General features: G+C 42.0%; 1 protein-coding gene across 1 annotated transcript; it reads left to right on the top strand.

Annotated features, from left to right (window-relative positions):
- Positions 1 to 90: 90 nt before the first annotated feature.
- Positions 91 to 16,443, top strand: LOC124117438 (programmed cell death protein 10-like). The gene is made up of 8 exons (XM_046479340.2): positions 91 to 194; positions 1,476 to 1,575; positions 3,066 to 3,119; positions 4,421 to 4,547; positions 6,753 to 6,879; positions 8,346 to 8,433; positions 12,246 to 12,331; positions 16,043 to 16,443. Exons 2-8 carry the CDS (start codon positions 1,504 to 1,506, stop codon positions 16,125 to 16,127), a joined length of 639 nt encoding a protein of 212 aa, XP_046335296.1. The 5' UTR covers positions 91 to 194; positions 1,476 to 1,503; the 3' UTR covers positions 16,128 to 16,443.
- Positions 16,444 to 16,927: the final 484 nt, after the last annotated feature.

Below are 16,927 nucleotides of genomic sequence, written 5' to 3'. Positions count from 1 at the left end.
TCGGATTAACGGGACTTGGCTGTAGTTCGTCTTAAAACCCTTCACGAAAAGCATAGTGGCAAAGGGGAGGTAACTCTATATATGGTATTGTTCAACACCAGGGGTCTCTGGCGCTTGTAAATGGACGACGCCTAGAAATACACTTGTCAGGATTTACCCGACGAGAATAATTGACAATTGATTGTTGTTTAGAGGTATTTCTGTGTTCTGTATTCTTATATATAACTGTCTTGTACCCATATGTGTTCGTTGTGACCAATATATTCAACATGTTTCTCTATTGCTGAATATTATGAATCGTACAACCACTTGTGAAGTGACTTTCCTAGACTTTCGACCAGGAGTGTTTGATCTCTGATTCATCTTGTCAGTGTTAGGCCTAGTGTCAGTAAATCAATGACAGAGCGTTCTAAAGCAGTGTATGGTGCTACCATCGTGCGTCTTATGTCATCAGTTTGGTTGTGGTCATAATTAACACTGATTACATATCACTATTATCAGGGATTTTCAGATTTTCTGATCGGTTGATATTTTAGGTCATTGGCTGATATATTTTCTTCAAAATTGGAAAAGATATAGAAAATGACCCAGTCTAAAGTTGTCAAAATCAGTTATGAATATATCTTTATGTCACTTGTCTTCAATCACTGGTGAGTTACCTTGGCGGTTTATTGTTGCGGTGAAATCATACCTACCGGTATATATATATCCAGTTTCGCCTTCACTATGAGACATCTACTGGCCACTGATAGTATTCATTACTATAGGAAGGACTGACGAGCTGGGAGGATTTACGGTTTGTCTTTCCCGCAGGTATTAATGTCATCTATGATATTAATTCCTAAGGGAAAGACAAACAGTAATTCCTAGATTCAAGTTTGTTTTTCTCTTTCTTACCCATAATCAAATTTACTGCAAACGTTTCATGACTGCCATACTATTTTGGCTATCTATTACAAAGTTTTTTTGTTCAGTTTTCAAATACTGAATCGAGTTCTCAATATAACATTGTATAAGTTTCAAAGGGTAGTTGGAATAGCAGTCTTCGGTTGAAACGAGTGCCATATAGCTCGAGAAAGCTGCTCTCTGGTTGGCTTAGGTCGATTTCTTGTTAGTCATTTCATTGGTCGGTCAAAGTTTGTGAAAGATCATTCTATCATGACCTGTAATGGGATGTCAGTGATCTTTGTTTAGCAGTAGCGAGAACTAAGATCCGATTTTCGTGAGATTAAAATTCGTCCCCAGGTCGGCAGTAAATAATTTATACCCAAATTGAAATAACTTCCCAATTCATGTTATTTAGTTTAAAGTAGTAACTAATGTTATAGCTTTGTACAGATGACTATATCTCACTGACCAATTTGAGTAAAATAACAATTTTGTCCCCCAAAGTCCATGCTGAGGGCATTTTAGTTTGGAATCCTGGATAAATCCCTGATGTTTGAATACTAGCCATGCTCACTGCGTTGTTTCAGAGACGGAGCAGAACATCATCGATCCATCATGGGGGACAACCATAAGTCTCTCTATGCCAAACTCACAGTTGACGTTGTCATTGGACCTGTTCTAGAAAGGGTACAGTTCCTCAGTATTGCTAATACTGTTTATTGCTGTATTATCATGATTATAGTCTTGGTTCTCAGGCACCACCCGCATCATCATAAAGTCTGCCGCATGTTTTGTTTTTATTTCTATTTTCAAAAAAAATATAAACATCCTAAGCCTTTAACATGTTTAACACAATGCACACAAAAAATTGAAAATGGATACAAAAACAAAACGTGCAGTGAACTTTATGATGACGTGGGCAGTGCCTGAGAATCAAGACTATTATTTTTTTTAGCCTTATATCATTGCAAATGTTATGAATAGTAGACACAGAGCTCCAGATGAGCGGCATAATGGATAACATATGAATCTGCATTCACTCAGGGTTAGAAATTGGCACTTGTCCTGTAGTCCTTGCCAAACTGCCCAATAGTTAAGGTATCATAAGGACTAGTAGAAATTTGCCATTTTTAAGGGTTTTGCTATATATTATCATTATAAGGACTAGTGGACCAAAAATGTTAGTTTCTACAGCTGATTAACCATGTTAACTATAATCCAATTCATTTCAACTGGAGTTGAAAATATAAGACTACTATGCATGAAATGTTTTAAAAAACTTTATAATATGAATAGTTTAACAACACTGTGTTTGAGGTGAAACATATCGTTTGGAGACCTATGTATCGTGACCTTGTGACACTGGATATAGTTACTGAATGTTGCCTTGTGGGGTTGTGTAATTATATTTCCTAATATCTTTATTTGTTGTTTGAATGCAGGCATCACACACACCATCTTCCCGAGGCAGGGGCATCGATCCCAATTGCCTGGATCGATGCTCATGATATTAATCACTGGATTGTCTGGTCCAGACTTGATTATTTACAGACCGCCGTCATATAGCTGGAATATTGCTGAGTGCGGCGTAAAACAACAAACCAACCAACCAACGAACCCTAGGCAGGGGAGTTCACTGACTCTAAATGTCCACTGAACTAGGCTGGAATTTCTGGCCTCGATCGCAGCGCCACCAATGGCTATTAGGAATTGTGTTCCTTTTATGCATATACTTGTTAGTCCTGCCAAAATATAACTCCACATTTGCAGCCTAGATCGGTAAGGGTGGAAACTGGACTTTTACAGTCAGCTAACTCCCTTGCCTCAGGAAGATGCACACATACAGTCTGTGCCAGAACTTCAGGTCTACCAGCCCAAGATCTTCGCAACATTTAATAGATTTTGGTGCTATCTGTGGTTAATATGTGGACTAAGATTAACTGAGTTTACTTGACCAAACAGAATTTTACTAGACTTACGCTGAAGTAACACTGCTTACATGAATTCTACAATTTCTAGTGCAGAGAATAATGCACAGATCACTTCATCTTGCTTATAAATGTTTTGACAGAAAATGAACTGATGCCATTTATATTAAGAGCTATGTCTAGCATTGTCTGCTCTTTGCTTGAACATAAACCTTCCGTCCATGCTGACATTTTTGTCTCTCTGTGCAGTTGGAGGGGAAGGATATATCAGCTGCTCAAACTCTCAGGGCTGCAATAGGAAAGGTATGTGACTGCCCATGCTAACTCTGTTTTCAAATTTAGCCTCTTAGTAACCATGGTAACATGGTAAACATTGACAGTTTTCTGTGTTATGACATGATTGTCAATGCTTAGTTAATCCAGCAAGGGTAAATTGTTTGATAGGCATTACCTAGAAGTTGACGGATGACAAGTTAGATACAATTTTATGGATAACAACTTCTTAAAACTGTAAAAAGCGACGTTTCAGTATAGATCCTTATACCGTTGTCAAGCAAGGATCTATACCAAAACGTCGCTTTTTACAGTATTAAGAGGTTATCCATAAAATTGTGTCTACCTTGTTATCCGTCAACTTCTAAGTACCGGGTTACCGGTGAGGGGTTGTGGTGTAGCCTTTGGGGCATGGTGGGTAAAGTGTTCGCTCGTTATGCTGAAGACCCAGATTCGATTCCCCACATGGGTACAATGTTTGAAGCCCATTTGTGGTGTCCCTGGCATGATATTGCTGGAATATTGCTAAACAGCATAAAAACCAACTCACTCGGTTATGATGTGTTAATGGCTGTTGTATTACAGGGTTTACAGAAAGATGAATGGGTAAGCTTATTGTGCTAACGCTGCTAATGTGACAGCTTTACGTTTGTTCCGTTTGGACCGTGTCAGTCATAACACAGGGTTTAGTAAACAACCTCTTCAGGGCCAGGGTTTAGTAAACAACCTCTTCAGGGCCAGGGTTTAGTAAACAACCTCTTCAGGGCCAGGGTTTAGTAAACAACCTCTTCAGGGCCAGGGTTTAGTAAACAACCTCTTCAGGGCGGTTATGGCAGACCAGGTAACTGCAAGTACATGTTTAACAACTGACTTCAGTGTTTTTTGTGTTTATCGATGTTTATGGAGATAAAAAAAAATTAAAAACCATGATGTACACTCTGCGTAAATCCGCATAGCAGATTTGCTCAAAGTGTGCACACCAGTTGTTGTGTTTAACACATCATAGACGAAAAAACGTATTGAAGTCAATTCTTATAAATTGATATGTCAACACAAATAACTTTACAGACTGCTTAATTAATCATTGACAAAAGACAACTGTAGACAACATCATCAGCAATATCGTTCAGCACCACGATGCAACACAAGACCCTCACATTCAATTGTCAGCCAATCAGGAAACAGTACTCGATTAGTGGGCGGGACTTTTTTGGAGGGCATGATGGAAACGACACACAGAGAACTGCTTGGCGAGTGAATCTCTTGCCATGTATGTAGTGTGGCCTGGTCACGATGAAGGTCATCACACTGTGCGTTCCTCTTGTTGCCAGGCCGACACATCTCTGCCAGGGCTGGCGTTCGACTTCCTGCGGGTGTTGTTGCGGAAGGCGGAGATCAGCGAGAAGGTGGATCTGTGTGAAACACTCCTCCGACTCGGGGGAGCTACAGAAACAGACGGTAGGGTTTTCAGCGTTGTACATGTTCTATTGCAGTGTCAGAGCTCCACATAACGTTTTGGGCAAATGAGGTTTTTATGGGTTATTACATTTTTCATCGGGTGACCATGCAATATTCTTTCACTTCATCTATTGGGTTTTTCCCCAAAAGAGTAAACATTTTGAGATTTAAAAAAAAATGAAATAATGTTCTAGATGTATATAACGGTACTAAATATTGGCTTGACTTGGAAAGTAAATTAGCTCATAATCGTGATTCGAAAATTAGCTCCATTGTACACATGCTGAAAAAGTTGCATTTGGGTATTTATGCATGCTGTTTTAACATGTTTAATACATTTGAGTTTTTCAATTACTGTTTCTGTACGCAAGTTAATTAAAAGTAATTAGGTTTTGAATAGTTTTGGGGGTATTTTTCGTAAATAAGCAACTAATAATATCAGTAGCTCCGAATGAATTTCATGTCTAAGGGACAAGAGTATTGTTATAATGACACCATGTTTTTTATTGTTTAAGCCATTTAATGTATGTTTTATCAGTGTTATGTTTGGAGACCTTTGCTGTCTATAAATAGAATGGTTCAGTGGAGCCCATGGGACTCCTCAGATTGAATGCAGGATACGCTTCACCCATGCTCCAGGTTTTCCACAAATGTGGTATATTTCTAACACCAGTCATAGAAATGTCTATATTTCAAGAGATCACCTCCGTGGTCTAGAGGTAGAGCGTCTGCCCGGAGAGCGGAAGGTCTGGGGTTCGATCCCCGGCCGCGTCATACCAAAAGACGTTAAAAGATGGTATTTGTTGTTACCCTGCCTGGCGCTTGGCATTAAGGGGATAAAACAAGGACTGGTCGGCTCGGAGTCAGTATACTGTGTCCGAGTGGGGTATTCATGTTAAACTGCGACATGGTATCTCAATGAGCTAGCACTATAAATCGGCATCAGTCCGGACTAGTACAAGCAGCCACACACACACCGTACATGCACGTCGCTATATAAGTGCAATAATCTTGGACACAACGTTAAACCCAATTTCACCTCCCCTATATTTCATGGGAGTCATATACGATTTCTGTGCTCCAACAAGAATACGTTTGATCCTTCTTCCAACTCACTCTTTACTTAGAGAATGTCATTTCACCATGATCCGGATGATAAGCAGTTGTAATTTTAGAGAGTTTGCCCTCTTCCTTGTCACTGTGATTGATCATACCCTTCTCAGTTTGCCAATCCCCAGAATGTTTCCCCAGAATCACCTGTGCATTGAGCAGACCGCAAATAGGTCCTTAGCAACTTGGCTTCTTGTAAGAGGCGACTAAATTGATCAGGTGGTCAGACGCGGTGACCACGCGATAGCATGTCATCGTATCCAACTGAGGCAATTGATGCTCATGATGTCAATCACTGGATTATCTGGTCCGGACTTGATTTTGTACAGACCATCGCCACATAGATGGAATAGTGTTGACTGACGTTAAACAACAAAAAAGCAACCATTAAATTGGAACTGCTTACAACTTAATTATTAAAGTAGCTACAGGTATGGGACTGTCTCATAAATGTACTGGGGGCATGGGGGGCACAGTCGTCTAAGCCGGGACGATTCGCTGTGCAGAATTGCATTCCTTGGGCCTGCCAGAAACCTATTGTTGTGGATTCGAATCCCGGTTAGTCCAGATTATGTTTCTCGGTTTGTCAGCAGTGCTCGTGGGTTTCACTGAAGTGGTAAATGTCTGAGACCTGCATCACTTCGGGCTTTCCTCCCACATTAAGCTGACAGGCCGTGATGTAACTGGAATACTGTAAAAAAGCGGCGTTAAACCCAACTCAGTCATAGCTGTACTGCATTAGGCACATGTTATCCCAAACTGGAAGTGACGTTGTCAACCTGGAAATGCTTGTCACTTTGTTATTGAGGTAGCTAGAGGCACAGGCTTCTCTGTTGCGTTGGACATGTGTGAGGTGAACTGTAACCTAATGTCACTGTCCAAATGGTTCCTGATACATATTTCTGCTGGGGAGGTTTAGGACATTCAGGAAAAGATGGGATGAGGGAAACACCTGCCTAGTATTGTCTCTGACTGAGGTGGGAACAGTTTTTCACCTGATCATTATGCTTGGACATTTCGAGGATGTAGTGTGTATTCTAAACTGAAGAATGGAGGATGGAATAGACAGTAATATGGTCATGGCATTTGTTTCAGAGCTTCGAATTCCACGCTCCGAGCCGATCTACCAGGAGTTGAACCACTGTGCCGGGGACCTGAAGCGGATACTCAGTCGCATTCCAGAACAGATCTACGACAGGAAACAGTTTTTGGAGACAATCAAGTAAATACACATCCAGCAGCATTAGATTTGAAATGAAGCATGCAATTCTAGTAGTCTCCTAGGGGTGGTCAGGTAGCCTAGTGCTTAAAGCGTTCGATCGTCTTGCTGAAGACCCGGTTTTGTTCACGACATGGGTACAATTTGTGAAGCAGTCGTCTAAGGAGTTGGGTCCCTTGGGCATGCCAGAAACCTATGATTGTGAGTTCGAATCCAGGCTTGCCCCGATAATGTTTCTAGGTTTGTCAGCACCATACCCGTGCTTGTGGGTTTCACCAAAGTGGTAAACGTCTGAGACCTGCATCACTTCGGGCTTTCCTTCCACATTAAGCTGACACGCCGTGATGTAACTGGAATAATGTTAAAAGCAGCGTTAAACCCAACTTAATCACTCACTCACTCACTCATGTTTCATCCAAGTGTATGACCTTTGTGACACAGGGCCTGACATGTTAAACCCAGCCTCAGACATGTTTGGAAGCATTTCACATTTCAAGGATGATCATTGCTTTGAACAGTGCTGAAAATTCATGAATGAGAAGAGACAATCGCCGATTTGGAACATTCTTTCTCTGCGTCCCTTACTGATTACAAACTTAGTTAGTTGGAAGAATGATTTAGGAATCTGAAAATCGCCAGGGCTAGCATTTCGCTAAACCTACACTAACCATGCTAATCCCTGGACCCATCCCCATGCTTCTCGCAATCTAAAATTACCCGCCCTTGATTTCCTTTTGCCAATTTGATTGGCTACTCTACTATGTCTAAAGTACCAATGAGAATAGGAGTTACAAACCATCCTCAATGTTGGGTTTGCGATATCAACAACACAGCGGCCAGTCCCACTGGTTACGATAGTGTTTGCGAGAAATTCAACATTGAAAAACTGACTGACTCACAAACAAAAGCCCACAAAAATCTTTTTCATGGAAAGGATGTCTTCGTGTCTATCAGAACTGCCAGTGGCTTTTGTTTCTAGGCAATCCGAGTTACCTCCCTTACCCATTTTCTTTTTCCTTATCTCGACGTTTGATTGGTCGGTAAAATTTGAATGACAATCAAGGGATGGTAACTTGAGATTGCAAGAACCATGGAGATGGTCCTGGGGATCGTGTCGGTTTACCGAAAGCTGGCCCAGGGGATATAGATGAAGTGATTTTGGATGATAAATAGAATCTCACCCTCCTGTCTTGATATCATCAGTACATCTAAAGCCCTGGGGTATTACGCTTTTGTAGAATTGCGTTGATATATTTGATATCAAAAGACCCTCGGGTGAGACTGTCTATTCTTCTATTACACAAATACATCCAGAAAGTACTCCCCAAGAACTTCATTTATATTATGAATTGAAGTATTTGTGGATGCAGTAATTCATTAAGACAGGTATTATCTTAATGTTCCTTTGTTCTTAAGAATAGGAATAAAATATCTGCCTGCACTTACACCATGTACACTGGCTGTTTCAGGGAGATTGCTAACTCCATCAAGACCCTCCTCGATGCAGTGAATCGGGTGATAGGAGAGATGGCTCCCTCCGAGAATGGCAGCAAACAGGTATGTGGAAACTCCGTTAGTACACACAGTGTTGTGTGGAAACTCCATTAGTACACACGGTGTTGTGTGGAAACTCCATTAGTACACACGGTGTTGTGTGGAAACTCCATCAGTACACATGGTGTTGTGTGGAAACTCCATTAGTACACACGGTGTTGTGTGGAAACTCCATCAGTACACATGGTGTTGTGTGGAAACTCCGTTATAACACACGGTGTTGTGTGGAAACTCCATTAGTACACATGGTGTTGTGTGGAAACTCCATTAGTACACACCGTGATGTGTGGAAACTCCATTAGTACACACGGTGATGTGTGGAAACTCCATTAGTACACACGGTGATGTGTGGAAACTCCATTAGTACACACGGTGATGTGTGGAAACTCCATCAGTACACATGGTGTTGTGTGGAAACTCCATTAGTACACACGGTGTTGTGTGGAAACTCCATTAGTACACATGGTGTTGTGTGGAAACTCCATTAGTACACATGGTGATGTGTGGAAACTCCATTAGTACACACGGTGTTGTGTGGAAACTCCATTAGTACACATGGTGATGTGTGGAAACTCAATCAGTACACAAGGTGATGTGTGGAAACTCCATTAGTACACATGGTGTTGTGTGGAAACTCCATTAGTACACATGGTGTTGTGTGGAAACTCCATTAGTACACATGGTGATGTGTGGAAACTCCGTTAGTACACATGGTGTTGTGTGGAAACTCCATTAGTACACATGGTGTTGTGTGAAAACTCCATTAGTACACATGGTGTTGTGTGGAAACTCCGTTAGTACACATGGTGATGTGTGGAAACTCCATTAGTACACATGGTGTTGTGTGGAAACTCCGTTAGTACACACGGTGTTGTGTGGAAACTCCATTAGTACACACGGTGTTGTGTGGAAACTCCATCAGTACACATGGTGTTGTGTGGAAACTCCATTAGTACACACGGTGTTGTGTGGAAACTCCATTAGTACACATGGTGTTGTGTGGAAACTCCATAAGTACACATGGTGTTGTGTGGAAACTCCATCAGTACACATGGTGTTGTGTGGAAACTCCATCAGTACACATGGTGTTGTGTGGAAACTCCATTAGTACACATGGTGTTGTGTGGAAACTCCATTAGTACACATGGTGTTGTGTGGAAACTCCATTAGTACACACGGTGTTGTGTGGAAACTCCATTAGTACACACGGTGTTGTGTGGAAACTCCATCAGTACACATGGTGTTGTGTGGAAACTCCATTAGTACACACGGTGTTGTGTGGAAACTCCATTAGTACACATGGTGATGTGTGGAAACTCCATTAGTACACATGGTGCTGTGTGGAAACTCCATCAGTACACATGGTGTTGTGTGGAAACTCCATTAGTACACATGGTGATGTGTGGAAACTCCATCAGTACACATGGTGTTGTGTGGAAACTCCATTAGTACACATGGTGATATGTGGAAACTCCATTAGTACACACGGTGTTGTGTGGAAACTCCATTAGTACACATGGTGATGTGTGGAAACTCCATTAGTACACACGGTGTTGTGTGGAAACTCCATTAGTACACATGGTGATGTGTGGAAACTCCATCAGTACACATGGTGTTGTGTGGAAACTCCATCAGTACACATGGTGTTGTGTGGAAACTCCATTAGTACACATGGTGTTGTGTGGAAACTCCATTAGTACACATGGTGTTGTGTGGAAACTCCATTAGTACACACGGTGTTTTGTGGAAACTCCATTAGTACACACGGTGTTGTGTGGAAACTCCATCAGTACACATGGTGTTGTGTGGAAACTCCATTAGTACACACGGTGTTGTGTGGAAACTCCATTAGTACACATGGTGATGTGTGGAAACTCCATTAGTACACATGGTGATGTGTGGAAACTCCATCAGTACACATGGTGTTGTGTGGAAACTCCATTAGTACACATGGTGATGTGTGGAAACTCCATCAGTACACATGGTGTTGTGTGGAAACTCCATTAGTACACATGGTGATGTGTGGAAACTCCATCAGTACACATGGTGTTGTGTTGGAACTCCATTAGGACACATGGTGTTGTGTGGGAACTCCATTAGGACACATGGTGTTGTGTGGAAACTCCATTAGTACACATGGTGTTGTGTGGAAATGGCTATCCATCGATACAACCAGTACTCTATGGTTGACGATGACCCTGTGGTATGAGGTGGTACAGCTGGTCTATGGTTGACGATGACCCAGTGGTGTGAGGTGGTACAGCTAGTTGATGGTTGACGATGACCCTGTGGTGTGAGGTGGTACAGCTAGTCTATGGTTGACAGTGACCCAGTGGTGTGAGGTGGTACAGCTAGTCTATGGTTGACAGTGACCCAGTGGTGTCAGGTGTTACAGGTAGTTGATGGTTGACAGTGACCCAGTGGTGTGAGGTGGTACAGCTAGTCTATGGTTGACAGTGACCCAGTGGTGTGAGGTGGTACAGCTAGTCTATGGTTGACAGTGACCCAGTGGTGTGAGGTGGTACAGCTAGTTGATGGTTGACGATGACCCAGTGGTGTCAGGTGTTACAGGTAGTTGATGGTTGACGATGACCCAGTGGTGTGAGGTGGTACAGATGGTCTATGGTTGACGATGACCCAGTGAGGTGAGGTGGTACAGCTAGTCTATGGTTGACGATGACCCTGTGGTGTGAGGTGGTACAGGTAGTTGATGGTTGACAATGACCCTGTGGTGTGAGGTGGTACAGGTAGTTGATGGTTGACAATGACCCGGTGGTGTGAGGTGGTACAGCTAGTTGATGGTTGACGATGACCCAGTGGTGTCAGGTGTTACAGGTAGTTGATAGTTGACGATGACCCAGTGGTGTCAGGTGGTACAGCTGGTCTATGGTTGACGATGACCCAGTGAGGTGAGGTGGTACAGCTAGTCTATGGTTGACGATGACCCTGTGGTGTGAGGTGGTACAGGTAGTTGATGGTTGACGATGACCCTGTGGTGTGAGGTGGTACAGGTAGTTGATGGTTGACGATGACCCAGTGGTGTGAGGTGGTACAGGTAGTTGATGGTTGACGATGACCCAGTGGTGTGAGGTGGTACAGCTGGTCTATGGTTGACGATGACCCAGTGGTGTGAGGTGGTACAGCTAGTTGATGGTTGACGATGACCCAGTGGTATGAGGTGGTACAGCTAGTTGATGGTTGACGATGACCCAGTGGTATGAGGTGGTACAGGTAGTTGATGGTTGACGATGACCCAGTGGTGTGAGGTGGTACAGCTAGTTGATGGTTGATGATGACCCAGTGGTGTGAGGTGGTACAGATGGTCTATGGTTGATGATGACCCAGTGATGTGAGGTGGTACAGCTAGTTGATGGTTGATGATGACCCAGTGGTGTGAGGTGGTACAGCTGGTTGATTTTTGTGCTTCATCAACGTTTTTCATTTATGAACATTGGCCAGATTTCACTATACCTGAAGAGGTAACCATGGTAACAAGTAATAGAAAAACAGCCTCACGTTTCATATTTCTCCTAATTCAGCTACCACTCTTAGAAAGGCAGTTTTAACATTGGATGGCCAGCTCCTTCTGTAGCCATGACAATTGTTGTACCTACAGTTAAGTGACTGTTTATCAGGTCAAGGTCAGATGGAGCTTTGTGTGGTGCCATTGTGACAGTCATGGTGTAGTGTGGTACAGGATTCCCTTGTTGTTCTTATTGATTGAAACTGATGTAGTTCTGCCATTCTCAGGCAGAATGGTAATTACTGGTTCTCTGACACATTGGTGCCCTAAATTGTTCTCTTGTTTGTTTCAGATTCTTGAAGACAGAAAGAAGGACTTTGTTCGATATTCCAAGAAGTTCAGCAACACACTGAAAGACTATTTTAGGGATACCAACCAGTATGTGTTGCCACGGTTACAGCCATCATTTCTGATTTCCCAACAATTATTATGATGTCTGGCTATTATCCTTGCTGTTGAGACCCGTGAAGATCCGGGGTAGAATAGGTCTTCAGCAACCCATGCTTGCCGTAAAAGACGACTATGCTGGTCGTAAGAGGCGACTAACGGGATCGGGTGGTCAGGCTCACTGACTTGGTTCATGCATGTCATAGATCCCAATTGTGTGGATCGATGCTCATGATATCAATCACTGGATTGTCTGGTCCAGACTCGATTATTTACAGACCACCGTCATATAGCTGGAATATTGCTGAGTGCGGCATTAAACAACCAACCAACCAACCAACCTTGCTGTTGATTCTAAACATGCATTTTTAACCTGACACAACTCTACATCATTATACAAAGTTATGGAGAAAATTGTTTTTAACCATAACATGGTTTATGTCAGAGAAGTCACTCAAAGTATTGATTCCAGAAGTAGAATCAAGTTGATTCTCCTGAGGGCTGGGTATCGCTATTCATTATGGAGATTGATAATCACTATCTAAATATCAATCAATTATCAATAAATATCGGAGAAGTAACTTTAAGCAAATATGCAAGAAAGTCCCGAAAGATATCAACATCACTGGTGAGTGGTGACAGATCTATACATGGGTTACTTTGTGGACATTTGAGATATAACCAAAACAGTTGCTTTCCGTCTTCAATGATTAATACTATGACAATAACAAGTCTGTTTCGGTAAATCTAATCTTCATTTCATCACAATAGTTTATTAAAGATAATATCGGTGGCAACAATTTCACATGGATTGTAGCTAATATTTCTTCCCATCGACGAGAATTCTGATAATTGATCTTTTTAGCCCGCCCTGATTGTCATGATTTCTCCATGACATGCACTGATTTCTCCATGACATGCACTATGATTTCTCCATGACATGCACTGATTTCTCCATGACATGCACTGATTTCTCCATGACATACACTGTGATTTCTCCATGACATGCACTGTGATTTCTCCATGACAGGCACTGATTTCTCCATGACATACACTGTGATTTCTCCATGACATGCACTGTGATTTCTCCATGACATGCACTGATTTCTCCATGACATACACTGTGATTTCTCCATGACATACACTGTGATTTCTCCATGACATGCACTGTGATTTCTCCATGACATGCACTGATTTCTCCATGACATACACTGTGATTTCTCCATGACATACACTGTGATTTCTCCATGACATGCACTGATTTCTCCATGATATGCACTGTGATTTCTCCATGACATACACTGTGATTTCTCCATGACATGCACTGTGATTTCTCCATGACATGCACTGATTTCTCCATGACATGCACTGTGATTTCTCCATGACATGCACTGATTTCTCCATGACATGCACTGATTTCTCCATGACATGCACTATGATTTCTCCATGACATGCACTGATTTCTCCATGACATGCACTGATTTCTCCATGACATACACTGTGATTTCTCCATGACATGCACTGTGATTTCTCCATGACAGGCACTGATTTCTCCATGACATACACTGTGATTTCTCCATGACATGCACTGTGATTTCTCCATGACATGCACTGTGATTTCTCCATGACATGCACTGATTTCTCCATGACATGCACTGTGATTTCTCCATGACATACACTGTGATTTCTCCATGACATGCACTGTGATTTCTCCATGACATGCACTGATTTCTCCATGACATGCACTGTGATTTCTCCATGACATGTACTGATTTCTCCATGACATGCACTGATTTCTCCATGACATGCACTGTGATTTCTCCATGACATGCACTGATTTCTCCATGACATGCACTATGATTTCTCCATGACATGCACTGATTTCTCCATGACATGCACTGTGATTTCTCCATGACATACACTGTGATTTCTCCATGACATGCACTGTGATTTCTCCATGACATACACTGTGATTTCTCCATGACATGCACTGTGATTTCTCCATGACATGCACTGATTTCTCCATGACATGCACTGTGATTTCTCCATGACATGTACTGATTTCTCCATGACATGCACTGATTTCTCCATGACATGCACTGTGATTTCTCCATGACATGCACTGATTTCTCCATGACATGCACTGTGATTTCTCCATGACATGCACTGATTTCTCCATGACATGCACTGTGATTTCTCCATGACATACACTGTGATTTCTCCATGACATGCACTGTGATTTCTCCATGACATACACTGTGATTTCTCCATGACATGCACTGTGATTTCTCCATGACATGCACTGATTTCTCCATGACATGCACTGTGATTTCTCCATGACATGCACTGATTTCTCCATGACATGCACTGATTTCTCCATGACATACACTGTGATTTCTCCATGACATGCACTGTGATTTCTCCATGACAGGCACTGATTTCTCCATGACATACACTGTGATTTCTCCATGACATGCACTGTGATTTCTCCATGACATACACTGTGATTTCTCCATGACATGCACTGTGATTTCTCCATGACATGCACTGATTTCTCCATGACATGCACTGTGATTTCTCCATGACATACACTGTGATTTCTCCATGACATGCACTGTGATTTCTCCATGACATACACTGTGATTTCTCCATGACATGCACTGTGATTTCTCCATGACATGCACTGATTTCTCCATGACATGCACTGTGATTTCTCCATGACATGCACTGATTTCTCCATGACATGCACTGTGATTTCTCCATGACATGCACTGATTTCTCCATGACATGCACTATGATTTCTCCATGACATGCACTGATTTCTCCATGACAGGCACTGATTTCTCCATGACATACACTGTGATTTCTCCATGACAGGCACTGATTTCTCCATGACATGCACTATGATTTCTCCATGACAGGCACTGATTTCTCCATGACATACACTGTGATTTCTCCATGACATGCACTGTGATTTCTCCATGACATACACTGTGATTTCTCCATGACATACACTGTGATTTCTCCATGACATACACTGTGATTTCTCCATGACATGCACTGTGATTTCTCCATGACATGCACTGATTTCTCCATGACATGCACTGTGATTTCTCCATGACATGCACTGATTTCTCCATGACATGCACTGATTTCTCCATGACATGCACTGTGATTTCTCCATGACATGCACTGATTTCTCCATGACATGCACTATGATTTCTCCATGACATGCACTGATTTCTCCATGACATACACTGTGATTTCTCCATGACATGCACTGTGATTTCTCCATGACAGGCACTGATTTCTCCATGACATACACTGTGATTTCTCCATGACATGCACTGTGATTTCTCCATGACATACACTGTGATTTCTCCATGACATGCACTGTGATTTCTCCATGACATGCACTGATTTCTCCATGACATGCACTGTGATTTCTCCATGACATACACTGTGATTTCTCCATGACATGCACTGTGATTTCTCCATGACATACACTGTGATTTCTCCATGACATGCACTGTGATTTCTCCATGACATGCACTGATTTCTCCATGACATGCACTGATTTCTCCATGACATGCACTGTGATTTCTCCATGACATGCACTGCTATCTCCATCCATGTTGTCATCCACCCTTTCATGTAAAAATCTCATGAATAATTCTGTATTATTAATCATTATATTTTCAGGAATCAAAATGTCTTCATCAGTGCGAACTACCTGATATACCAAACCAACGTGATCATGAAGACGGTACGACAGGAGTGCTACTAGAACCTGTCAAGATACATCATCCTCATTCCTGGCCCAGCCTCCAGACTCTCTGTCCCTGATGGAGGATCTGCAACTACAGCCATCCTTCTGTAACAAAGATCCAAGCACCTTTTATCATTTGTGTTAAATTGACTGTTTATGTGATCACATATTGAAATGCTCTGCAGTGCATTGCAACAGACTGAGATAGTCACGAAGACAGAACTGACATGGATTTCAATGTCTTTACTTCTATCAATGTGATGATTTGGTACAGATGCTGGTTAGCTCTGTGTTTATTGATGCTACATATTCTAAGATGACAGTATTGAGATAATCCTGCTTGCTAGATCTGATTTATTTTTATCCAACGTGGGCAATATGTAGGCTGGTTTGCTCGTGAACATCCACAGTTTCTGGTGGCTTCAAAACTGTTCAGATGACATCCAATGTTTGATTTGAACTCACTGTTTCCATGGTTACAGAAATAGTCGCACGTGATGTTTCGGTCTCCTTGTAAAAAGCCATACTCGTTTCCACTTTTATTGTTTATGTAAAATATGAAGTGTTTCCATGGCAACTGTTTTTTAGGAAATTATTGACAATGATTAATCATGACTACCATGGTTATGTACAGGATACATGCTGTGATTTCCAGCATCAGCAGACACAACGTATGTAATTCTGTCCTTAGGGTGGGGGGTGGGGGGGGTCTGAACTGTAGAAGTAGTACAGATCCTCAAAGCCATTAATTGTGGGTTCCAGGATAACAAATGGGGGTCCAAAGCCACAAAATAGGGGTCCCAGAGAAATGTGAACAA

Source organism: Haliotis rufescens, unplaced genomic scaffold (genome assembly GCF_023055435.1).
Source record: "Haliotis rufescens isolate VD_foot unplaced genomic scaffold, xgHalRufe1.0.p SCAF_123, whole genome shotgun sequence".
Taxonomy (NCBI): domain Eukaryota; kingdom Metazoa; phylum Mollusca; class Gastropoda; order Lepetellida; family Haliotidae; genus Haliotis; species Haliotis rufescens.
This window is presented reverse-complemented; position numbering and strand designations above follow the sequence as displayed.

What these genes read in the sequence shown, in the direction of transcription:
- LOC124117438 (XM_046479340.2), top strand. Translation starts at nt 1,504, where the DNA reads ATGGGGGACAACCATAAGTCTCTCTATGCCAAACTCACAGTTGACGTT. An exon ending in GGGAGCTACAGAAACAGACG is followed by an intron (nt 4,548 to 6,752) that starts GTAGGGTTTTCA and finishes CATTTGTTTCAG; the next exon opens with AGCTTCGAATTCCACGCTCC. An exon ending in CAGTTTTTGGAGACAATCAA is followed by an intron (nt 6,880 to 8,345) that starts GTAAATACACAT and finishes TGGCTGTTTCAG; the next exon opens with GGAGATTGCTAACTCCATCA.